Here is a 25,377-nt window from a genome sequence, read left to right on the forward strand (position 1 = left end):
TGTTTTTCTCCATGATGTATTCCAGATCATTTCCTCTGACTTGTATTCCCCTTTACTAATTCTTAACTTCACCTCCCAGAAGTCCATTGTATGAGTTTTAAATTTTGGCTATTGTATTTTTTTTCCCCAGTATCTCATGTTTTGGTGTTTTTCTTTTGTCCCTTATTCCAATTCTTGCTCATACTAAGATGGCAGTGTCTTTCTCAAGAGAGGATTTGCCTTGCTAGGGTTGTGGGGGAGAGTTCATGGCCAGGGATGCCCTAATCCAACTTTAAGGTTTGAGATTCTGTGGGCTACCAGATAAGAAGGAGCCACACTCCCAAGTTCATGCAAGGCTAGGTTGGCTTTTGGTTCACCTCCACCCTAGCCATAGTTTTTCAGAAGAAACCAGAACAAAGTGGGGATTGGTTTCTCAGGTAAATTGCAAGGCTTTTTTTACTCGCCCATTCCTATGAGGCCATATGAGTCCTGTGAGGCAGCTCCTTCTCAGGAGTGGAGAGTTGCCCTGTAGACAAAAGAAGCTGTGTGTAGCTGAGCTTACTGCTGTGGGTTCTCTTGGTCTCCTAGATCTTCAACTGGCAAAATTTATTTATTTATTTATTTATTTATTTATTTACTTACTTACTTACTTACTTACTTACTTACTTATTTATTTATTTTTTTGAGTTGCCAGAAGTTTTTAATTTTTTTTGGTCTTTTTTTTTTTTTAATAATGATTTTTTATTATATTATGTTAGTCACCATACAGTACATCCCCGGTTTTCGATGCAAGGCTCGATGAATCATTAGTTGTGTATAACACCCAGTGCACCATGCAATATGTGCCCTCCTTACTACCCATCACCGGCCTATCCCATTCCCCCACCCCCCTCCCCTCTGTAGCCCTCAGTTTGTTTCTCATAGTCCATAGTCTCTCATGTTTCATTCCCCCTTCTGATTACCCCCCCTTTCTTTATCCCTTTCTTCCCCTACCGATCATTCTAGTTCTTATGTTCCATAGATGAGAGAAATCATATGATAGTTGTCTTTCTCTGCTTGACTTATTTCACTTAGCATTATCTCCTCCAGTGCCGTCCATGTTGTAGCAAATGTTGAGAACTCGTTCTTTCTGATAGCTGAGTAATATTCCATTGTATATATGGACCACAACTTCTTTTTTTTTTCTTTTTTTAAAGATTTTTTATTTATTTATTCAACAGAGATAGAGACAGCCAGCGAGAGAGGGAACACAAGCAGGGGGAGCGGGAGAGGAAGAAGCAGGCTCATAGCGGAGGAGCCCGATGTGGGGCTCGATCCCATAACGCCGGGATCACGCCCTGAGCTGAAGGCAGACACTTAACCGCTGTGCCACCCAGGCGCCTCTGGACCACAACTTCTTAATCCAGTCATCTGTTGAAGGGCATCTCGGCTCCTTCCACGATTTAGCTATTGTGGACATTGCTGCTATGAACATTGGGGTGCATATGGCCCTTCTCTTCACTACGTCTGTATCTTTGGGGTAAACACCCAGTAGTGCAATGGCTGGATCATAGAGTAGCTCAATTTTTAACTTTTTAAGGGACTTCCACACTGTTTTCCAGAGTGGCTGTACCAACTTGCATTCCCACCAACAATGTAGGAGGGATCCCCTTTCTCCACATCCTCTCCAACAATTGTTGTTTCTTGCCTTGTCTATTTTTGCCATTCTAACTGGCGTAAGGTGGTATCTCAGTGTGGTTTTGATTTGAATTTCCTTGATGGCTAATGATTTTGAACATTTTTTCATGTGTCTATTATCAACTGGCAAAATTTAAATACCTTATGAGATATTTATACTTTTGAGAAAGGGTGTGTGTGTGCATCTGGGTTTTATTTTATTCTTCAGTAGGAATGTTGGTCCTGGTTACCTGTTTCACTGTTAATAGGAACAGTCCTCTCCCTGGTTCTTTCCTGACTCTTGGTTTTGATAGTGGAATGGCACCTTAATAATTTGGGAGATGTCTCCGATTTTGTAGGGGAGGAGAAGTAAAGAGATACTTGTCAGTAACAAATGACCCCCTGAGGAAGTCCCCTCTGTGCATATGTGCCAGGCACAGGCCTATACGCTTTCTCTTATCTCCTCAGAACTCTTTGAAGTAGCTGTTATCTCTTTCACAGTTTAAATAAAGTGGACCCAGAGAGCCTGAATAACCGACCAAGTGTCATCATAGTAAGGGGCAGATCCAGGATTCAGCCCCAAGTCTTTTGAATTCCGAAGCCCCTGTTTATGCTGTGATGGCTTTGATTCAAAGAGGAAAACAGTCTATCAAGAGTTGAAGTGTCTTCTCTCAAAGGGACTTTTCATACTTGAGGGATATTTGCAGCTGGCGTATTTATACCTCTAGGTTGCGTGGGCATGCCAAAAGGAAGTTGTAAGTTCATTATGCAGTTTTAACATGCAAGGATTCTTGGCTACTAGAATAATTTTTTCCCTTTTGAAATTTCAGTGGTCACTCAGTGGAGCTGCCCAAAAATATTCATATGTTAAAAACATCGTGTTCTTTTATGTGATCTCAACCCATCTGTTTAGTATCTGTGTTAGATATTCTGCATGCTTCTTTCCTTATTTTTTCCCCTAATGGCTGCTATAAAATAAAGGATTTGGTTAAGGGACAGTAAATAGTAATTGCATATGTATTGATTTTTAATGGATGGATGATTAGTCATTGGTTATAGAATGTTTCTATCATCTCATCCTATGTCTATTTACTGATTTAAGCCTGTGCTTAAAATTTAGTCTTCAGTCGAGCATTAATTAGGAGCCACGGAGTTTCTTTATCTTCTAAGTCTTAATTGAGTTTATTTACTTGTGATTTCATCAAAAAAAGTGATCATATGAATAAAAGTAGTTTATTTCCATTTGGTTATATCTTGTGGTAAACTGTTATTGTGATCGAGGCTCATATTTAATCTTGTCAGATTATACAAAGCGAAATTTGTTTTAGTCAACTGTTTAAACATTCAAGTAAACAAAAAGCTTGAATTGATTTTGAGCTAATCATTATCACAGCTGATTTTATAAACTTTAGGGTTGAAAAGCTTTCTGAATTTTAGGAGCTATGTTTGGGTCTCTGCCATTACAAAATACTGCTTTTGTAAAATGCCTCAAGTTTACAAGGCCTGTTTTAAATCATTAAAACAAAGTGTTTAAGAACAGATGTTACTCCATGTTAGAAGTAAAAAAAAGTCTGCTTTTTGAGTTTTAATTACGGTAGCATTAGAAAGAATTTGAATCGGCATGTAACATTTCTAGTAAAACAGAAGAATGTATTTTTGAAGAAGTATTTAAAAATTGAGATGTCATATGATTTTACAACTTTTGCCTGCCTCTCAGTAATTGGCATTGACAAGTTAAAAGTTTTATTTTTACTGGAGAAGTGAAAATCTCCAAGAGATTAAAGAGCTAGAAAGTTATTAACTATAATTTAGATGAAATAAAATATAACTACACTAATGTGTCTCGAAGATGACACCCGTGTTTGTGCATTCTAAATGGATTTGAGTCTTTTTGTCCATGCAGAAAACATTTGCATCTCCACTAGCATAATGTCACCCATAGTTCTATATACTAGAGAAACAAGGTGGATAAGAAAAAATCCCTGCCCTCAAAGTACTAGTTTAGTCACCCAACATATCCTTTATTGAGAGCTGATCTACAATTATGCATCACCTTATTTATGTGGATTACTATGACCCCTAACTTTCCTTACTTTCTTTAATAGATAAGAGCAAATAATGAGATTATTAAAAACACCATTTTCCAACCAATACGCCATGACTAAAGTACACTGAAAAGACCCTGGTATCTTAGATCTCCTTTTAGATTCCAGAAGGCTGCCAGGGTGAGCAAGTGTGCAAGTATGAATGTGTGTGCACATGTGTGTGGAGACAACAGAAAGGTACCCCTATTCTAGTATATCTTGTCTAGTTCAGTATTCCTCAAACCACAGAAGATTGAGAAACATCAGTTACTTGAGACTCTAAAATTCTGATCCAGGATTCATGGAAAACTATAGCATGGACCTGACGAGTTTAATGGCTGCTATTTTTAACTGGCTATATTGGACATAAAAGAACTGTAACTCATCCCCAAATTTTGAATAGAATGGACTCCACATACTAGCCAGAATGGAAGAGTTGAAAATACACTAACTTCCATTTCTGGAACAAGATGGTTTAGATTCACTTTTTCCTGCCACTCCCCTATAAATACAACTATAAATGCCTTGGAAGTTATTTAACTGACAGTAATAAAAGGACTCAGAACTGGAAAGAAGGTAGCAGTACTTGAGGAATGACAATGTGGGGAATTCAGTGGGTTTTCTTTTTTTACCTCCCATTTACTCCTAGACTGGGTACCGGAGAGACCTACTGCCCAGATCCACCAAAGGGCATAGAAAACAAAAACAAAAGCCTGTTTTCTCTAGCCCCTTTCCCCAGGTAAGGGGAAGCTCAACAGAGACTTGGACCCCACACCTAGAGCCCAGTGGGCAGTCTGATCTGCCCACCGCCCCAGCAAGAATGGCAAAGCCTGGGACCCTGGTGGGTGGTCTGATCTGCCAGCAGCATCAGAGCCCTGGCCATTTCAGCCCCCCTTCTGATCTGCCTACAGCCTCAACAAGAACAAAGGCCAGGCAATGGTAGCAGGAGTTGTTTGTTCCCCTGCCCTCCACCCCATGGCAGAAGAAGACCCAGGCCTGGTAGCTTCCGACTGCACCCTGCTCTCCTTCGAGGTCGCCCAGGGAGAGCAAGTGGTCCTGGAAGGCACCTTTTGCAAACCCTGCAGACGGCATCAGCAGGGTTTGACTGGGAGCCTCCAGCAGCACGGGAAAGAGGAAGCAGACCAAAACAGCACTTAAGGGATCAGAAAACCAAACAACTGTCATTAGAACTGAAGCCCACGGGGCGCCTGGGTGGCACAGCGGTTGGGCGTCTGCCTTCAGCTCAGGGCGTGATCCCGGCGTTGTGAGATCGAGCCCCACATCAGGCTCCTCCGCTATGAGCCTGCTTCTTCCTCTCCCGCTCCCCCTGCTTGTGTTCCCTCTCTCGCTGGCTGTCTCTATCTCTGTCGAATAAATAAATAAAATCTTTAAAAAAAAAAAAACTGAAGCCCACAAAGAACTCAAGAACTTACATACTAAACCTAAACAGGGCGAGTGCCTGCTAAGATAGAAGATTCTTTGATCAAGAGTCTAATAAAGACCACAGTGTCCAAGATATTTACTAAGCACCAGGAAAACCACAATTTGAATGAGAAAAGGCCTTCAACTGAGGCCAGTACCGACTTTGAATCAGATATTGGAATTATGGGAGTTTTAATTCAGCTGTCATAAAACTATTCCAACAGTTGGTTACACATTTTCTTGAAACAAATGAAAATAAAAATCTCAGCAAAGTAGAGCCAAGAGCATTTCCTAATGAATCGGAATTGGAATGTGAAAGAAAGGGATCAAGAATGGCACCGTAGGTTTTGGCTAAGCAACTGGAAGGAAATGTGGAGAGATCAGAGAAAGGAGATTGAAAAGCTCAGGAGTTCAGTTTCAGACGCGTTGAGGAATATGCTGGCCCTTTTCTTGTCGTGCTCTGCACTCTATTACGTGCCTTAGTGATTAAAAGAAAGTCCTTACGTGAGCACTGAACGGTTGATCCATCCCCGGGAAACTGATTAAAAATAAGCTTTACTAACTTGAATATTCCTTGTAACATGCAGGGACTTTGCTTTTTTACCTAACTTGAAAAATTCCCCAACTGTTTGAATATTTGATTTTACTGTCTTGCCTAAACAGTTTATATCCACTTATTTTATACTCTTATTTTCTGATTTTTTTCCCCTAAAGCAGTTATTTTCCAGATCATCTCCTCCTTTAGACCTAGAAACTGATTACTACAATTATGATTCAAAACCTATTTTCTGCTGCCCTGCACTGAGCTGGGTAATTAGGTATAAATGCTTATTTCCTTTGTATGCTTTGCCTTTTTGTTAACTGTTTTTTGGTTAAAAGACCAGAGGTTACGTTATTGCCTGCTGAATATGCTTATATTAACAATTGTAAAAAAAGTAAATTACTTTTGGGAGTATTAATGAATAGACATTTAAATTGCATAGTTAAATCTTTTCCATCCTTTACTAAGCAAACAATTTGATTATCTCCCTCTCTGTAAGAATTTAAACAATTTATATGCCCTGTGGGGGTGGGAGAATATTTGTTTCAGAGAAAAGTTTGAAATCTGAATGGCTTACAGCCTTTACAACTTCGTAATTTGTAGTGTGATTATAAATATTAAAATTTAGATCACCAGTCCAGCATGCTTTCCAGGGAACACTAATGATTAATAAGTGCGATGTGGGTGATGGGAGTAGAGGGTGGAGGAGAGAGATGTTGGTTTTCTGACTGCAGGGCTTAGCTGCTGATATGTAATGTGAATATGGGGCAGGGATGGGGGGGTAAATATTTTATATGGTGTTTGCCAAACTTGACAGAAAAACTTTTATTCCTTAAGGACTCCACAAGATGCCAATTTGGGAAACCCCAATTTAGAGTGTTAGCTAAATCCATTTTTGTTTCTGTGCTGCTATATAAACTTGGCATAATCCTATCGCAACTAAAATGAATAATAGCGTATTGCTGGCTTTGACGTTTCTTTCGCTAATTTATGTAATTTAAATGAGATAATTTTATTTAATTCAGAATTAGGTCTGACTTGTTATGGAGATCCATAAAACGTGGTTCTGAGTGGGAAGAGATTAACAGTACTCTGCAGAAGTATCACTGGAAAAAAAAAATCTGTTAATGAAGATAGTAACTTCTGGGCCCAAATAGTAGTTAATGGCAGACAACAGTACTATTACAGAAATGATGTAGCGTTTGGAGAACTATGTTAGTAGCATACTAACAGAACACACTCCTTTTATAAATATGATTTACAATGTAACCTCATACTGCCAGCCTTCCATAATTTTTAGTTTCAGTTTATAAAGACTAGAGTATGCATGCAGAATTTGACAATTGTGATAATTTTAGTACTAGTTATAAGTAACTAAGTTCACAAACACTAGTAGAAAGTTAGGAGTAAGTTTCCAAAAAGTTGTTTCTCTACTAAATATTTCCTTTGGGTCAGTTTCTGATATATAGTCCCACCTTTAGGAAATAACAATGGGAATGTGCAGCTCCTAATTTAAGAATGAAAATTAGGCTTTTCTCGTCCCTGCCCTGAGAGGAATGGGGAGAATCCCTGTGTTCACGCCTAGGGCAGACCCTGCTAAGCACTTGGCCTTTGTGTCTGTATTTCTATAACATACTATGTTCTAAGACCTTGCCTTTAGCACTTTTTTTTTTTTCTTTCTGGGCTTCTTGCAGTCTTTCTGCAGGATGTTTCCAGCAATTCCTTTCGGAGAAATCAGATTTGTTCATGTTTTCTGGGACTCTGTCTTCTGTCCTTTTTGGTCTGTACTCTTAAGTAATCTTGTTCACATGAATGGCTTAAGTTACCTCCTGTTCATTCATGCCTCCTTAGGGAGTATAGAGATTGAGAGCTTAGATCTTGGAGTTCTATATGTCTTGGTTCTAGTCCTGACTCTACCATTCACTCTCTGGCCTAGATAACCTGTCTTGGCCTCAGTTTTCCTAATCTATAAAATGGGGCTAATAGTTTCTTAGCTGTTATGATAAATAATGATATATGTTACAAATGAGAGAATCCATATAAAGTTCTTAGCATGCTTGGCAATGGTATGCTGTCAATGGTGGTTGGTGTTGTCTTCATCACCTACATGTTGACCCCTTCCTTGAACGTTATATTTCTAATTGTCCTCTGTAGATCTCTGCCTGGATATTTCATGGAAATCAATATTTTGGAAATCAGTATTTTCAAAACACAACCATGTGTCTTCTTTGTCAGTTTTCTACTAGCTCTTTGTCATGTAGCCCCTCTCTCATTTGATGGTATCATTACTTACTCAGTAACTGTTGCCAGAAATCTGTAAGTCATTCTTTCATCTGACCCCTAAGTTGATCATTCACTACATTGTCAATTTTTTAAAAAGATTGATTTATTTGAGAGAGAGTGTGCACGTGTGAGCATAGGGGGAGGGGCGGAAGGAGAGGGAGAGAGTCCTAAGCAGACTCCGAACAGATCATGGAGCCTGACACGGGGCTCGATCCCACAACCCCAAGATCACCACCTGAGCTGAAACCAAGAGTCGGTCTCTCAACTGATTGTGCCAACCAGGCGCCCCACTATGTTATCAATTTAAGTATCTCAGTTACCTCTACTGTACTGGTTTAGGTGTTTGTCACCTCATGCTTGGGCTAATGTAGTAACTTCCTAACTGGCCCCCATTCATTCTTCAACCCATCTTCCACTCTTCTGCCTTTCTCCCTTTCCAGCTATTTCTCACCGTCCAGTTTTTCACACCAGCAGTACCAAATAGCTTGTAGTATCCAGCACAAACCATGCTTTCACCTAGCTCTATAGACTGTTCCACATGCTCCTACTAATTTCTGGAATTTTCCCCTTCCCCTTGTTGGCATGAAAAATGTATTCATGTTTCCAAACCCTCCTAAGTGTTTCTGTCTCATAGAAGCTTCCTCTGAACACCTTCCTATCCACAGATAATAAACTCTTGATATTATACTGTTTTATACTGTTTTAATTCCTTGTTCTATAACAATGTACTAAAATCATGTATACGTACCAACAGCAATCTGTTCAGATTAGGTGTTTCCTGAGGACAAGAATTGCTTTATTAATCTTTTGTTTTCTGTGGTTTTTTTTTATTGGTCTTCCATGGGGGAAAATGAAGTAAATGAATAAAATGTGCAAATATCAATAGAATTTTTTAATGTCAGTGCTTCGATATCCAATATCTTGAAATTTCTTTATATATTTAGCTGAAAAGGCCTAAATGTGTACAACCATGTCAGAATTCTTACTTTGGGGTGTGTTTATTTTACAGTTCTTCATATGTTTTGCTTTTTTCCTTTCTTTTCTCCTTTGCTCTTCTTCCTGTTTCTTATCTGTTAAAAAATATTTTTTCTCTTCTTGGCAATGATACATGCTCCATCATATATGAGCTAACAAAGACTGAGAGACGATACCCTTCTACTATGGCCCTAAACTAGCCCTTCAAACACATGCACTCACACATACACACAAAAACGTATCAATCAAGTTTTCCAGAACTTTTGGATGAGCAGAAATTGCTATGTATACTCTGTAGTCAGTCCTCTCATAAGTGGTGAATATATCCTATGTAGATTCAGACCAGAGAATGGTGTGCTACATAAAATCTAAAGAAAGGTCTACTAAACTTATCACTGAACTATCAAGGTTTGACAGAGGTACTAATTATGCCAATATAAGTACCAAGTTTAGTAAACGTTAGTCTTAACTCTTTGAATTACTCAGCTTTGACAGTTGTGCTAGATTTGTTCTGTTAGCTTATTGGAGATCGACTGCCAAATTTTCAAATAAGCCTCCCCTTTCTATTTTCAAGGAACAATCTGAATTGTACTGAACTTAATTCTTCAAAGTATCAGGTCTTTAACTGTTAACATCTAGGCAACAGTTCCTGAGACTTTTATTTTAATAATTTTCCATCTCATGTGTGTTTCTTTAGTAGTAGCTATGATTAGGCAAGCTTTTTTCCTTTGGTTTAGTCACTGTACCTACCTAAAGTAACCCAGCTTGGTGTGTATATGTAAGTGTGTGTGTGTTGGAGGTGGGGGTGGTACCAGAAGTATTAAAGAGAAAAACAAGTGTCAGAACAACATTTCTGTCCTATCACTGCCAGAAAACTATAGGAAGACAGGGAAAGAATTTCTTGATAGAATGATACATATGAGCTCTTCTTTAGTGGCAATGACCAACAATGCTGAAATAAGAGGAAAAGACCACTGTTACCTTTATTAGGTATTATATATATTCTGTAGACACACATACGTGTGTGTGTGTGTGTGTGTGTGTGTGTCTATAGACTGTAGTTCTTAAGATATTATTCTTACTGCTAATGTCATTATATTTTTAGTTTGTTTCCTTTTTACCCACCCACCATTTATTTCCCTCAACTAACATAGGAACTATATAGAAAGTCATAGGAAAATACAGACTTAGTAAATTGGTAGAGAAATAGCTAGAAGTCCCATGATTTTTCAGTTTTATATGCTTGTGTAAAATTGTGTGGTATGATAAATTTATCAGGGGCTTCCTCATTCCTAGTTTTTGATACATCATTCACCAAATACTTATTGAGGGTCTAATATATACCAGGTACTTATTGAGTTTATATTCTAAAAACATGTAACATAATACTACATATTATAAATATACATTACATAATACAAATACATATGTGTGTATGTATATGCACACATGCACACACACAGGTGATATTCATTATTTGTGGTAGTCATGTTCTATGAAGTTGCCCCAAACACTGAATGTATGCTGAACCATTGCTCCTAGGGGAAATACAGGGTTAGGTTCCTTTGAGCCTTTGGTCACATTTTCAACTAATCAATGCATATAACCTGTCTTATGTGTATTTTTATTTGAAGATACCTTATTTCCTATATATTGTTGATTGATTAACATCAAACCATGACTATCAGCTCCATAATTCATTTTTTTTAAAAATATTTTATTTATTTATTTATTTGAAAGAGAGACAGCCAGTGAGAGAGGGAACACAGGCAGATAGAGTGAGAGAGGAAGAAGCAGGCTCCCAGCAGAGGAGCCTGATGTGAGGCTCGATCCCAGAACGCCGGGATCACGCCCTGAGCCGAAGGCAGACGCTCAACGACTGAGCCACCCAGGCGCCCCTCCATAATTCATTCTTGAATGAAGCTTATCTCACACTCATATTTTCTCCCTAAGGCATATCACAGCCTTCTTGCAGTTAGGAATGCTAGACAGCCCTTCAGCATTACCCTTAAAGGCCATTTTAAACAGTGAAGTGATCAACAAAAAGCACAAAATGTAAAAAATGCACTAAACGGCAAAAAGGACACCTGCTTACAGTATGACAGCTGAAACAAGAAGGCCAGGTGTCACCTTGTTCACCCTTAGCTGGTAACATCCACATCGGGTGACTCAAATATTTCAGTGTTAGGCGTGTGTTTGTGAATGACTGTGAAAGTGCAGTGGGTATTGATTTGGGGTTACAAATGTTAGTAAGTGACTTCATACTCTCAAATAATGAGGCTTGAGTGTGTATCAACTGTGTGTGTGTGTGTGTGTAAATATATATATATATATAACATGAATTTGTTCTTGGTCTTCACTTCCCCCATCCTTTTCTTTCCTTTTGTTAATTGGTAATTCTTTTTCTTTGTGGTTTTCCTGTATCCTTGTGATATATTGCATAATTTGTTATAGAGAAATGAAGCTTCTAGGCCTGTGATATGGACAAGAAGTTCATACTGTTACAATGAACATAATTCATATTAACTTTATCATGTTTGAGATACATTGTTTTTTTTAATTTACATATATCAAGTCACTTAAAATAATTTGTACAGATATGTAAAAAAATTAAGACCTTTGTTTAGCAAGATCTTAAGGATTTACCTCTAAGCCCTGAAAACATTTTTTAAACTAGGAAATATATGTACGGAAGATTGTATAAAGTATGTGTATTAAAGAATACTGTGTATTAAAGAATAATAGTGAAATGAAAACTCATGAATCCATCATCCGGGTGATGAAATGGAATATTAATAAGTACCTTTAAAAACCCTTTGTATGCCCCTCCCCCAAAACAACCTTTCTCCCCTCCCCCAACTGGTACCCTGGCTCTTATATTAATCGTTCCTTTTGGTTTTCTTTATAGCTTTACCACCTAGGTAGGTATGTATGCCCAAACAGTGTATTATTTAGTCTTTAAAAACTGAGTAGTAAGGACAAACAGGTATGCAAGGAAAGGGCAATGTTACCAGTATTGTATGGAGATTCTCAGGAGAAGAAAAGCTGAACAGAACCTCTCATTCACAGTCTGACTTCAGATACCCTGAGAGTGTATAGGAACCCCCCCATCTGGGAGGTCGGTTGGCAAGGTCCCAAGTAAATCCCATGACGCAGGGCTCCTCACAGGCAGTACGTCAGTGCTATAGTATGGGGGCTGGTTTACTGTTCTGCAGGATATGGTCAGGGGGCTTGGGCTGCTCTGCATTCTCCTGCTTTTCGGTCCGCTGAGACCCACTTCCAGCTCTCACGAGTATGCCAACTGCTGTGGATTGAAATGACAGTCTTTTGCTAATCCAGGCAGCAGAGAAGAGCAGGAATCTTAACAGCCCCTGGTCAGGAAAAGCAAAACAGAAGAATCTGGGCCCAGCACACCCACTCTTCCTTGTTTTGAGGATCAGTGAAAGGGGATCAGTGGCACTGGGAATCTTTGACAGCTCACAGTCTGAACTGGTTAACCTCTCCTTGACACCTGGCTGTCAGCCTGAGGTCTCCCTCTCTTATACTCCTGGGGGCTCCTTTTGTGCATCTCCTGTGTTGGGTCTCCTCTTTGCTGTCTCTTGACATCCTTTTTACTGATGTAGTCTCTTGTTTTGGCAAACATATCTTAAAATAATTTCTTCAGAAAGTATGCATTGCAAGTAATTTATTGAGCTCTTTCATGTCTGAAAATGTCTTTGTGATTATTGATTTTTCTGGCTGGATATAGAATTAAAAGTTAGAAATTTCCTCCATGATTTTGAAGGTGTTGCTCTATTGTCTTCTTGTTTTTAGTATTGCCATCGAGAAATCAGAAGCCGTTCTGCTTCCAGGTCTTTCTTTGTGAACCATATGATCCTCTCCTCCCAGCATACCCGTCCCTCCACTTTTGGCAATGGAAAATCTGGCCCACAGTGCTCTTAAGTTCCAAGTGGCATGTGTGGACATGGGTCTGTGATCTATTTTGTCAAGTATTTGGTGGCTCCTTTTAATTTGGGCAACTCATGGTTTAAGTTCTGGGAAATTTTCTTAGATAATTCTTCTGCGTTCTTCCACTCCATCTCTTTTGTTCTTTTTGCTTTACTTTCTGGGACATTTCCTCAGTGTTACCTTCTAGCCCTTCTATTGAGTTTTAAATTTCTTAAGGTGTTTCTTTTTCAAGAGCCCTTTTTTTATTTTCTGAAAGTTCTGTTTTTGTTTCATAGTTTGAAGTGTTTTTTTTTTCTTGTTTAGTCTTCTTCCTTTAGGTTGCTCTTTTTTTTTTTTCAAAGATGTCAAGTTTTATTTCATCTTTTTCCTTGTATTTTTTATAATTTTTTATTATGTTATGTTAGTCACCACACAGTACATCCCTAGTTTTTGATGTAAAGTTCCATGACTCATTACTTGCGTATAACACCCAGTGCACCATGCAATATGTGCCCTTCTTAATACCCATCACCGGCCTATCCCAATCCCATCAAAAAGAACGATTTCACAACATTTGCAGCAACATGGATGGGACTGGAGGAGATAATGCTAAGTGAAATAAGTCAAGCAGAGAAAGACAATTATCATATGGTTTCACTCATTTATGGAACATAAGAAGTAGGAAGATCGGTAGGAGAAGAAAGGGAAGCGGGAAGGTGGGGTAAACAGAAGGGGGAATGAGCCATGAGAGACTAGGTTGCTCTTTCTGTTTATTGATCTCTGTCTTCCAAATTACAGACTGTTCTCCAGATATCTTGGGAGTTTGGCGGTCTACTCATGAGTAGGAATAGAGCAGTGGTTCTCGATCGGAGCGAATTTTGCCCCCCAGGGGACATATGACAATGTCTGGAGACATTTTTGGATGTGAAAACTGGGTCAGGGGGTGCTGCCCAGATTGCTATTAAGCATCCTACAACGCAGAGGACATCCTCGCACAACAAAGAAGTATCCAGGCCAAAATGTCAGTAGTGCTGAGTTTGGAAATCCTGCAGTAGAGGGACTGAAAGCTGATTGAGAGCTCTGAACTTGTGGGCGGAGCTCCTTGAGCAGTTCAAGTCATTATCTATAGGTCTTTCCCTTCTGGCCTGGTCGGATAGACAACAGAAAATCTTTCTTCTCCTGCCTGAAGGATAAAGCTCTAGCTTCTAACGTCCCCCCTGTTACGAGGAAAAAGGGGTGGGGCTGTCTGCATTCAGTTTGTGTGTGATCACTCAATCCCCTTGCTTTCCATTTACTAGTACCCACTTCCTCAACTGCCTTGTGCCCCCCCCCCCCCGTTCTCAGACCCTGTTTTACTCTCTCTAGAGCAGATCTCTGGTAGAATGACTGTAGGGCAGTTGCGCAATGGGATGGAATATGGGTATGGAGGGGATCTAGGACTCTAACTCCTTCTCTAGAGATTTCATTCAAACCTGTTCTTTTAGCCCCACCCTCTTAACCTCTAGTTCCAGGGTTATCTGGTGCTGCCAGTTCAAGAGTTTCTTGAGGATTCTGGAGTGTGAATGGGTTTGGTTTATGAACTTCCCTTATTTTCTCTTTGCACTTCAGCTTTCCTGGCCCCGCTAAGTTAGTTACCATTACTCCATCTGGTTTTTTGCTTCCCAAATTTGAGTATTACTGTTGTCTCCTCTAGTTTCTCCTAGTCCTTTTTAAAAAGTGATAGCCCCTTTGGTATCATTTTAGTGGGGTTTGGGGAGGAAAATAAATTAGATGCATTGTGTTAAATCTGTTATCCTGAAAACCAACATACTATATTCTAGCCTGATTTCACTTAATTCTAGTCTTTTTTGATGTATTTACTTTTGGTATCAGAATTGTTCATTTCCGGGGCACCTGGGTGGCTCATTTGGTTAAGCGTCCAACTCTTGATTTCAGCTCAGGTCATGATCCTCAGGGCCCTGAGATCCGAGCCCCGCGTCGGGCTCCCTGCTCAGCAGGGAGTCTGCTTGAGGATTCTTTCTCTCCCTCTACCCCTCCCCCTGCTCTCTCTCTCTCTCTCTAAAATAAATCTTTTTTTTTTCAATTGCTCATTTCCTAGACTTAACCTTTCTTCACATAAATGAAAACCAGATGAGAGGACTCTGTGACTGCATAGAGACGCAGCTGCATTCTTTTCAAAACCTTAGCCGTGGTACAGCAATATTTATTCACTTGCAACATATTCTGGTTTCATTGACCTTTTACTGAAAAACAGAATTCTGCAAGCTGCCACCTGCCTCAGATGGAACCTTGTACTGCAATCTTAATCAAAATTCATTATTCTAAGAGAGTTGAACATAGAACATCTATTTTATCAAATCTGAAATGCTATCAATTATCTTATTTCATTTTGATTAACATGCTGGCCAGAATTAGTAGAAATATGAGAAAGATAATAGCTTATGATGATGGCTTACAACTATCTGTCAATATTTTCCCCCACATAAATACTCGAGAATCAACTGTACCATAGACTAAAAAAATGTAAGGATGAGATTTCAAGCATGAAAGAGTTTCGGCCAGACGAATGGCCAGACCCAGGCTTCCTGAATTTTTGCTGTTCCTTAAAATATCATTCAAGTATAATTAATAAGTATAAAACATTTACTGCATTACACACACTTTATTATACCCTCTCTTGGATTAAATCATAAGAAAAAGTATATTTTAGTGTCTTTTTTTGTGTACTAAATTTGATTCACTTTTGCTGACTCCCTGGGTGCCATTGAGGGACAGACCCTTGAAATCCTTTACTTTTTGATCTGTCTTCAGGTCATCAGTAGTTCATAAATAAATTCCTTTTCCTTGCCTCACATTATAGAATTAGCCTAAAGAATTGAGGATTGGGTTTGATTTTTATTCATAGTCTTAAATGCTTTCCCCCCACCCTCCGAATTCCCTTTTCCCTCCTTTCTCTGTAGCTTTCTTCATTTTACTATTACTAAAAGGGCAGGGAGAGAAGCTATGCTTTCCTTCCTCACCTTTCATCAAACAGGAACAAGTGAAAAATTGACTCTATTGTCCACGAATAATCCCACATACAGATCTTGGAAATTTTCCAAAAAGATCTATAGTGAATTGAAGCACACTACACAAATGTATATATAAATAGAATCCCAAGGGTTTATGTGTGGACAAAAACCAGTTACATTAAGCAGTTCCTGAAATTGCTTGCTGTTGTCAGGGTAAGTAGTCACAAATAAGACATCCAGATTGAGAATGAAACCATTTGTGGGATTCCTGCCTCACTTTGTTATATTGTCTTCTCTCAGGGCAAAATCTTTGAGCAGTTTGGAGTGGTTATCAAAAAGGTCCTCTTTCTTCGGAGTTCTGAAAGCCACATTATTGCCATTTTTTTTTCCTTCCAGTTGAGCTTTGTTAGGTTGCTTGAAGAGAGAAATTTGAGGCTGTGGTATAATTGATGTCCAGATGATGACATAGTGAAATCCACTAATTCATATGATGTTAGAGAAATGTTTAAGTCTGGGTTAGATTATATTCTTTTCCTTGTCCCCTAATTAAGAGAAAGACAAACTTCTTTAGGCAAGCAGGATCACATGTGCCCCAGTATAAATGAAGAACTTATCTGCTGATTGACCACGGGCAGCCACATGTACTGTTCTTACCTGTAAAAGCTAATGAGGGTGTTATTTTTCCTGAGGGGGGCGAAATACACATGTGTAAAAATGTACATGTATTTGATGACTTAAACTATACTCACCTTCACATAAATTGCTATGGTATATTGCTATTGTATTCTGTATTATTCAGTAGTCAATTCAAGCATGTACCTGTACAAGTCAATCTTTGGATTATCTTTGGTTCAGATACCTATGTGATAACTATTAATCACAGGAACTGTGCATGCCCACGTGTGTGTGTATGTAATGTGTGGGCCCGGGCATTGGTGTTTTATCAGTCATCCCAGTTGATTGAATTGTATGGCCAGTATTGAGAGCCACCAATTGAGGGAGAGAGCTGGATGACTCAAATGACTAGACCAGGGGCTCTCCTGGTAGAAAGTACTTCCTTTCCTATGGCAATTTAGAACAATTCTAATTTGAAGTTTAAGGAAGATAGATTTCTCTTTGACTTCTTGTGAGACCGGAGAGGCTATTGGAGGCAAAATCATGCAGGGCTTTCTCTTTGTGAAGTGCCTCTTCAAGTCTTTTGGTGAGATTTTACAGGGGTGTATTTTCTTATTTGGGAATTACTTATGTGTTTCGGTTCTTAGCCAAATATATGCACTGAAAGTACCTTCTTTCTCTGGGATTTTGAGCAGAAACATAAGATCAGATTTTCGTTTTTAAAACATGACTCCAAGAATGAGTGGGAGAAACAAGTTCTTCAGTAGTCCCAGCAGAAGATGGTAGTACCTTAGACCTAGGGTATGATACATGGAGAGAGGTGGATGGGATTGAGAGAGAGTTGAGAAAAAGTCAGTAGGACTTGTTAGTGACGATTGGGGAGGTGGTGGGGAAGGTGAAAGGGGAAGGGGTCAAGAATGACTTAAGTTTCTGCTTCAAAAGGTAAAAGCTGTGTGCACTACCACTGTGATTTCTTACTTTAAGATGTTGATAATATATGTAGAATGTTACAAAGATTATTTGCCTTGAATATAAGAATACTAGTTAGAATTTTTATAAGTCATTTTGAAATGCAAACTTGTTTTCTATTCTGGTTTAATAACTTTAACTTATAAATTATTTACCTCATGGATTATAGAAAAATATGTTCAAAATTACGGTACTTAAATTTGATCTTAAACTACAGCCATAGTAGACAATGAAACATCAGTAAGGTGTTGATGGGGACATTAATTAAAAGCAATGAATTAAACTTGGCCTTTTTTTTTTTCTTTTTTAAAGGGGTCCCTTCAGTGTTGTACGACGATGTATCAACAGAGAAACTGGGCAACAATTTGCTGTAAAAATTGTTGATGTAGCCAAGTTCACATCAAGTCCAGGGTTAAGTACAGAAGGTAAGAGATGGATTTCAAGTAAGTTATTTGATGTCTGGCTTTATTTCATCTCCAAAATCCATTTATCAACCTAACTTTCATCTGAGGGTGGGGAGGTGGTGGGTATAATATAGTGGGAAGTGGGTGGAGACAGTTTAAATTACATTCTAGTTTGTCAGTTCTAGAACATGGTATTTGAAAGATAGCTAGAGTAATTTACAGTTATAGAACCACGTAAGATTGCTCTAGGCCTATGGTTTTTGACTAGGAAGAAAGTGAAATCTGGATATATATTTTTGTAGGGTCTAATTTTGAGTCCTGTGGTATGGAAGATGGGATGGGAAGGGAGGGAGGGGGAAGTAATGGCAAAGATAGGGTAATTGCAGGTTCAAAAGAAACTAAGATGAATTCCCTCCAGATCCATAACTTACCACCTTTAGGATTATCGTCTAATAGGACTAAAAGACTCCTATATCACATTTGGTTTAAGTCACTCAGAGTATATATGTGAAAATTTGAAAGATCAGTACGGTTATGATAGGCAGGACTTAAACTTTGGTTTTGAGACGTTGATATGGTCAGTCATATTTACATGTCAATGTTTTTAAACAGTAGGTAAGCGTTTTAAAGTTACTTATTTTTTATACGGTTTAATTCCTAGCTTCATGTAGCCATAGTTCGCATGTCCTCCTCCTTCAGCTGGCACAATTGATTATATTTATTTTTCTAACTAGCCTGTCTTCTAAATTCAGGCTTTTTCACAGTCCAATAAAAGATAGCCTCCTTTAGGCTTTTTTTTCTTCTCCCAAGAACAATGCAGTTGATAGTTGAAGTTGGAAAAGCTAGGGTAGAGTAACCAATTTATACTTTATCCAGTTATCCTAATTTTGGAAAGTAGAATCCCATATACTGTGAGCTCCAAGTTAATCTGTTTCTGTAGATCTGTTTTCAGGATCATTGCTTTTAAACACTTTTTTAACCCGTTGAATTATTATTATTATCCATATACTGATTATAGAAGATTCTTAGAAGTTGTTACTCACAAGAAGCACTGATTTTTTTAAAGTGCTTTAATCCTTAAAACATTATGGTAAGATTCAGAGGTTTTAGATCTCATGGTTTCATTCTCTGGAATTGGCTATTATTACTTCTTAATATAAATTATTTTATAAATTTAGCAGAATTTAAAATTTACTTCCAAGCAGGCTTTGCAGCTTAATTATGTTTCCTAAAACTTAACTGGATTTAAGTTTAATATACTGTATTTGATTTTCTGTACCTCAGTTGTCAACTAATAAAACTTTCCTGGGTCTTGAACATAGTTTATTAAACCTATAGATGTGTTGAATCTTTATTTCTCGTAAATGTTCTATTACTGTTGATGGACTTAGAGTCTAGTTTAAAATCACAGGTCTAAATCAGTTACTCAGTATACCAATTTTATATTGAATTAGCTCATTTTTATACCTAATTCTGAATCTCTCCAGGCTAAAGACATTTTTAGGGAGGCAATTGATTACTTTCTCAGTTTGCTGAGGTTGTTTATTGACAGCAAGGGATCTCTGGCGCTATAGACTCAGAATGCCAGGCCGAACCTTTTTTTTTTTTTAATTGTCACCTAGTTAGCGAGTCAAATGCCAAACTTAATTAAAAAGGTGGGGGGGAGATGGGGAGGGTTGACATGTAGTCCGTGTCTCTGAGTTTGTCTTTACCTAATATATGGGAGCCTGTCACTGAAATTGTAGTTCATTCCTCCATTGTTTTGCCATTGCTTTTGCTGTATAAACGTCTTCAAGTTCTATTCTGAAGACGAGGCCAGGTCATTTCATTTATCCTATATGGTAGGGCCACAACCTATAAATATTGTATGATACCAGTTGAATTCTGTGTATTACTCATGATTTTATCTCGTTTTGATAAGAGTTCATTGTTATTCAAATGAAAATGTGCCACTTGTCCTTTACATTTATGGCACTAAAATGTAGTTTTCCCATCTTATTTAGCACAGTGACCAAGAAACAAAATCAAAATTCCATCTCCATTACCCACCCCCACCTTTCCTTCCTTTCCTTCCTTTCCTGCCTTTCCTGCCTTTCCTTCCTTTCCTTCCTTTCCTCCCTTCCCTCCCTTCCCTCCCTTCCCTCCCTTCCTCCCTTCCTTCCCTTTCTCCCTTTCCCCCTTCCCCCCTTCCCTCCCTTCCCCTCTTCCCCCTTCCCCTCTTCCCCCTTCCCTCCCCCCCTTCCGCTCCCCTCCCCCCCTTCCGCTCCCCTCCCTTCCTTCCCTTTCCCTTCCCCCTCCCCTTCCCCCTCCCCTTCCTTCCTTCATCCTCCCCTCCCCCACTCCCTCCCTTTCTTCCTTCCAGTGGTGTTCCCATATCCTCTCATTGCTCATGTTCACACTATCTTACTTTAACTTGGACACATCTGAAGATACATATAATATTTATGTAAAACCTCTGACTACTTTCCCCTTCCCAGTGCCTTTTAACTCCTTTCCAGTCACTGAAGGCAAAACATCTTATCCTTTTTGACCTTCTAGCCCATTTACAAACTCTTAGGGTCCAAAAATGACCTCATTCATGGCTAAGTGTAGGAGATGCTATATTAAGAAGAAATGTATTTTGAAGTGAAATTTAACACAATAAAAAGGAGTCCATAAGTTTAAATATCTAGATAGCTGTATTTACTGTTACATTCTTTTCTAATTAAGCCTGTCTCTCAAGCAACACATAATTCAAAATCTGTTTTATTCTTTTCTTTTTCCATTTTTTAAATTTATTTTTTAATTTAAATTTTATTTCGTTAACATATAATGCAGTATTGGTTTCTGGAGTAGAATGCAGTGATTCATCACTTCCATTGTATTTTTTAACTTTTGTCTTTGTGGTTTATTTGACCTTGTCATTGCCTCAATATTTTTTCCTGTTTTAGTGCATTTGTATTCAAATACATTATTGAGTAAAGGGTCACCCGAGGTCCTAACATATGCTCTTTACTTGGACAGATCATTATAATAAAAAGACAGATAAAAAGAGCACCTACTTTTAAGAGGTTTACAGTTAAATAGTCTTCAGCCATTGTTTCTAACATTGTTTTATAAGAACATGTAATAAATTCTAAATACATAATTTACAAATTAGCTTTTGAAATGAAATACTATATATTAGTTGGAGACCACTTGTATGTTTTAATATTTTAAATTCTTGATGCTTCACTGAAGGTGTAATTATTTGAATATCTGTTTTCTATTTTTCCCATTAAAATCATAATTTCTTTTCAGTAGGGGTTCTCAATTTACAGGTTATGGGGTATCCAAGAACCCCTTAAATTGTAAGCTGAATTATAGATACATGTTCATTTTCCTAGGAAGAAAGTCCATAGCTTTTATTAGATTCCTAAAAAGGCATATTGTTCCTAACTGGTTCAGTTTCTTCTTTCACATGTATGAAAAAATGAAATTGATGCCTATGAACATGAGATGAATAACAAGTTTTTATTAAATGAAAGCTGGCTGAATTTATATTAGGATATTACTTCTGATCAGAGGATATTTTCATACGTACAGACACAGCCTCCATTAATGAAATTCCTTGATGAATATCTTAAAACTTGTAATTAATACACATTTTATCTCTTAGTCTGCTAAACCACTAATTAAATTTGACTTTTTTGTTTTAAAAATAGGTATCAAAATTAATTTAGACAAATTGTTATAAGGAAATTTTAAGGACGGTAAGATATATAGAATTGGAAGCTGCATTGACAGTTCTGAGATCTTGAAGGAACTCATCTCTTTATGGTTCAATTTTAAAAGTTCAAAAATGGCAGTTTTTATTTCGGAAGAATACTGTCTTCTAGAAAGAATATAGATTGGGTTCCAGTTTACCTAGTCTCTAAGAATATCTCGTTCTAAAAGTCCCAGATAGCAGATGATGTCAGCGAAATTAGAGGAGTAAGGACGTTTGACAATTCTCCTCTTCATAAAAGCAAGGGGAAAACTGGCAAAAATAGAATCAACTTTTTCAGAACTCTGGAAACTAACCAAAGGTTTGCAGCTATGCAGGAAGAATTTATTCAGGAAAAACCACTGATTCTTGCTAAGAACAGTGAGCTTTGTGGTATTTTAACTTGCCCCGTTCCCACCCTCCTCTGTCCAGTTCCATGGTAACCTTGAAAACAGAGTTCACGAATCATGGTGAAAACCAGAAGCCTGGCAGCGACCAAAGGAGGCAGAACAGGGATGGAATTCCTTGAAAGCCTCATGCCCATGAAATTGTCATTATCTGACATGTCTGGTAGTTCCCTGGAAGGGGCCCCACTTGCAAGGCTTGTCTTTATTTGGTCTGACTCAGAGATTGCCTACTGCAAAATACCTTTTGCCTGGGGGCATTTGTTGAAAATTTTTAGAGGCAGTTTAAGTTCACAGCTACCTGAGGCTGTAGAGTAACATTTGGGGCAAACAAAAAGCTAACCTAAAAGCTTAAAAAGAAAAACTAGGTAGTGAGAGGTCTGTGGGGGCTCTGAAAAAACAACAAACGTTTTTGTGGGAATCAAGAAAGCCATGCATATGCATAGGACTGTGCACATGCTCAGAAAAGACCTAAGGAGGCCTTAAGCTCTCAACTCTGGCCAACTTCGAGGCTGTGTCACCGGGGAATTGAATGCTAAGGCAGAGTTGTCAGCTCCCTGAACATGGAAGGTATGACCCAATACATACACGGCCCCTGTCTGAGCAACAAGCAAACTAACCAAGCAGAGACTTAGTGGCCACACACAACAAAGAATGCAGACTTGACAGGATTCATTCCAAAAACTTACTAAACAAATAAGAACAAAAACTGCCACAGTAACAGCAAACCCTAGAGGAAGGAAGATTCTAACTTCCAGAGTTGACACATTATTTAAAACATCTAGTTTTCAGCAACAACAAAAAAATGAGACATTCAACGAAACAAAGTAGGGCTCATTAATGGGAAAAAAGCAATCAATAGAAATTATTCCTGAGCAAACTGAGTTGTTGACTTACTAGAAAAAGATTTTTTTTCTAAAGATTTTATTTATTGGACAGAGAAAGAGTGAAAGAGCACAAGCAGGGGGAGGGGCAGGGGGATAGGAAAAAGCAGTCTCCCCACTGAGGAGGGAGCCCGATGCAGGGCTCGATCCCAGGACCCTGGAATCATGACCTGAGCCGAAGGCAGACGCTTAACCGACTGAGCCACCCAGGCACCCTTAGAAAAAGAGTTTAAATCAGCTGTTTTAAATGTGTTCAAAGAAATAAAACTGTCTGAAAAACTAAAGGAGAATATGAGAATAATCTCACCAAAGAGAAACTGTCAATAAAGAGAAATTATAAAAAGAGAATCAAATAGGAATTCTGGAGTAGAAAAGTGTAATAAACAAAAACAGTTTTACTGGAGGGAATCAACAGAAGATTTGAGCAGACAACAAAGAGTTAGCATTCTTGAGGATAGGTACATTAAGATTATTTAGGTTGAGGAACAGAAAGAGAAAAAAGGTTGAACAAAATTAACAGAGCTTCAGAGACCTGTAGGATACCATCAAGCACATGAGCATATGTATAACTGGAGTCCCAGAAGGAGAGGAGAGAAAGGGATAGAATATTTGAAGAAATAATGGCCAAAAATTTCTCAAATGTGATGAAAAATCTAAATCTACACATCCAAAAAACCCAAGAAACTCCAAGTAGGGTGAACTCAAAGATATTTCAGAATCAAACTGTCAAAAGTTACAGAAGTAACTCATCATGTACAAGGGATCCTTAATGAGATTAATAGCAGACTTCTTGTCAGAAACCATGGAGACCAGAAGACAAGAGGGTAATTATTCAAAATGATGAACGAAAAAAATTGTCTACCAAGAATCCCATATCCAGGAAAATAATACCTCAAAAATGAAAGTTAAAGACCTTCTCAGATAAACAGACCTGAGGAAATTCATCAGTAGCAAACCTGGCCTACAAGAAATAGTAAAAGTGGTCCTTTGGGCTCAAAAGAAAACACTAGATAGTAACAAACTACAAGAAGAAATAGAGCATCAGTAAAGGTAATTGCATATGTAAATATGAAAGACAGTACAAATTATTTTTGATTGCACCTTTTTTCTCCTGATTTAAGAGATCACTACTTAAAGCAATCAAGAACAAAGTTGGTGGACTGACATTACTCCAGTACTTAAAGTTACAATAATCAAGACAGTGTAGTATTTGTGGGGGGAAAAAAAACCAAACAGATCAGTAGAAAAGAGAGCCCAGAAATACAGTCACACAAATATGGTCAGTTGATCTTTAAGTAGCAAAGGCAATGGAGAAAGGATGGTCTTTTTCAACAAGTGGTGCTAATACAACTGGACATCCACATGCGTAAAACAAAAATGGATCTAGACATAGACCTTGCATTTTTTTTTTTTCAGAGAAATTTACTCAGTGCTTTTCTTTTCAGAATGGGAACAAGGCAAGGTTGTTCATTTTCACCATTCTTATTCAGCCTAGTGCTGGAAGCCATCACAATAAGCCAGGGAAAGGAAGAAGTGAAACTTTTTATTTGTAGATGACACGAAAGCCTATGTACAAAATCCCAAGGATCTACAACAACAAAACTTCCAGAACTAATAAGTGAGTCCATCAATGATATAAGATGAACATATCAAACTCAATTATATTTGTTTTTCTATATACTTGATAAAGAACACCTGGAAAACACAGCTAAAAACATTGTGCTATTTGCAATTGCCCAAAACAAAATGAAATTCTTAGGTATAAATCCCGTGAAATATCTATAAGCCTTGTAAAAACTATAAATCTCTGATGAAAAAACTCAAAGAGCTAAATAAATGGAGAAATGTACTCTCTTCATGGATTGGATGACTCAACAAAGAGAAGATGTCATTTCTTCCCAGGTTTATCTATGAGTTTGCTCCAATTCCAGTTAAATTCCCAGGAAGATTTGTTGTGGGTATGGAAGGCTTATGCTGGATTATATATGGAAAGACGGAGAAGAATAGAACAATTTTGAAAAGCTGTAATAAAGTGGGAGAAATCATTCTACCCCATTTGTTAAGACTTATATAGCTATAGGAATTAATGCAGTGTGGTACTGGCAGAGGACTAGACCACGATCAGTGGAACAGATCAAATTGCTCAGAAGTAACCCCACACGAGTACAGCCAACTGATTTGACCAAGGTTCAAACCCAATTCAGTGAGGAAAGAATAATTTTTTAAAAAGATTTTATTTATTTTTGAGAGAGAGCGAGAGCAAGTGGAGGGAGGATGAGAGGGACGGGGAAAGAATCTGAAGCAGACTCCCCAGTGAGCACGGAGCCTGATGTGGGGCTTGATCTCACAACCCTGAGTTCATGACCTGACCCAAAACCAAGAGTCCAATGCCTAACTGAGCCACCCAGGTGCCGCAAGAATAGTGTTTTTTAACAAGTGGTAATAAGAGCAATTGGACATCCATAGGCCAAAAATTGAACCTCAATCTAAATCTAATAT

At 38.2% G+C, this 25,377-nt stretch overlaps 1 protein-coding gene across 8 annotated transcripts in view; it reads left to right on the forward strand.

Moving 5' to 3' along the window:
• CASK (calcium/calmodulin dependent serine protein kinase) overlaps window positions 1-25,377 on the forward strand; it is a 349,106-nt gene that overhangs the window by 49,417 nt on the left and 274,312 nt on the right. For 4 of the 8 annotated variants that reach the window (XM_087859504.1, XM_087859498.1, XM_087859502.1 and 1 more), the window contains exon 2: window positions 17,775-17,905. In XM_087859504.1, coding sequence (XP_087715630.1) covers window positions 17,775-17,905 — 131 coding nt within the window. The remainder of the gene's footprint in view (window positions 1-17,774; window positions 17,906-25,377) is intronic. The other 4 variants (XM_087859505.1, XM_087859499.1, XM_087859501.1 and 1 more) reach the window with 1 other exon arrangement.

This window comes from Ursus americanus, chromosome X, assembly GCF_024610735.1.
Source record: "Ursus americanus isolate L20-20 chromosome X, mUrsAme1.1.p, whole genome shotgun sequence".
NCBI lineage: Eukaryota > Metazoa > Chordata > Mammalia > Carnivora > Ursidae > Ursus > Ursus americanus.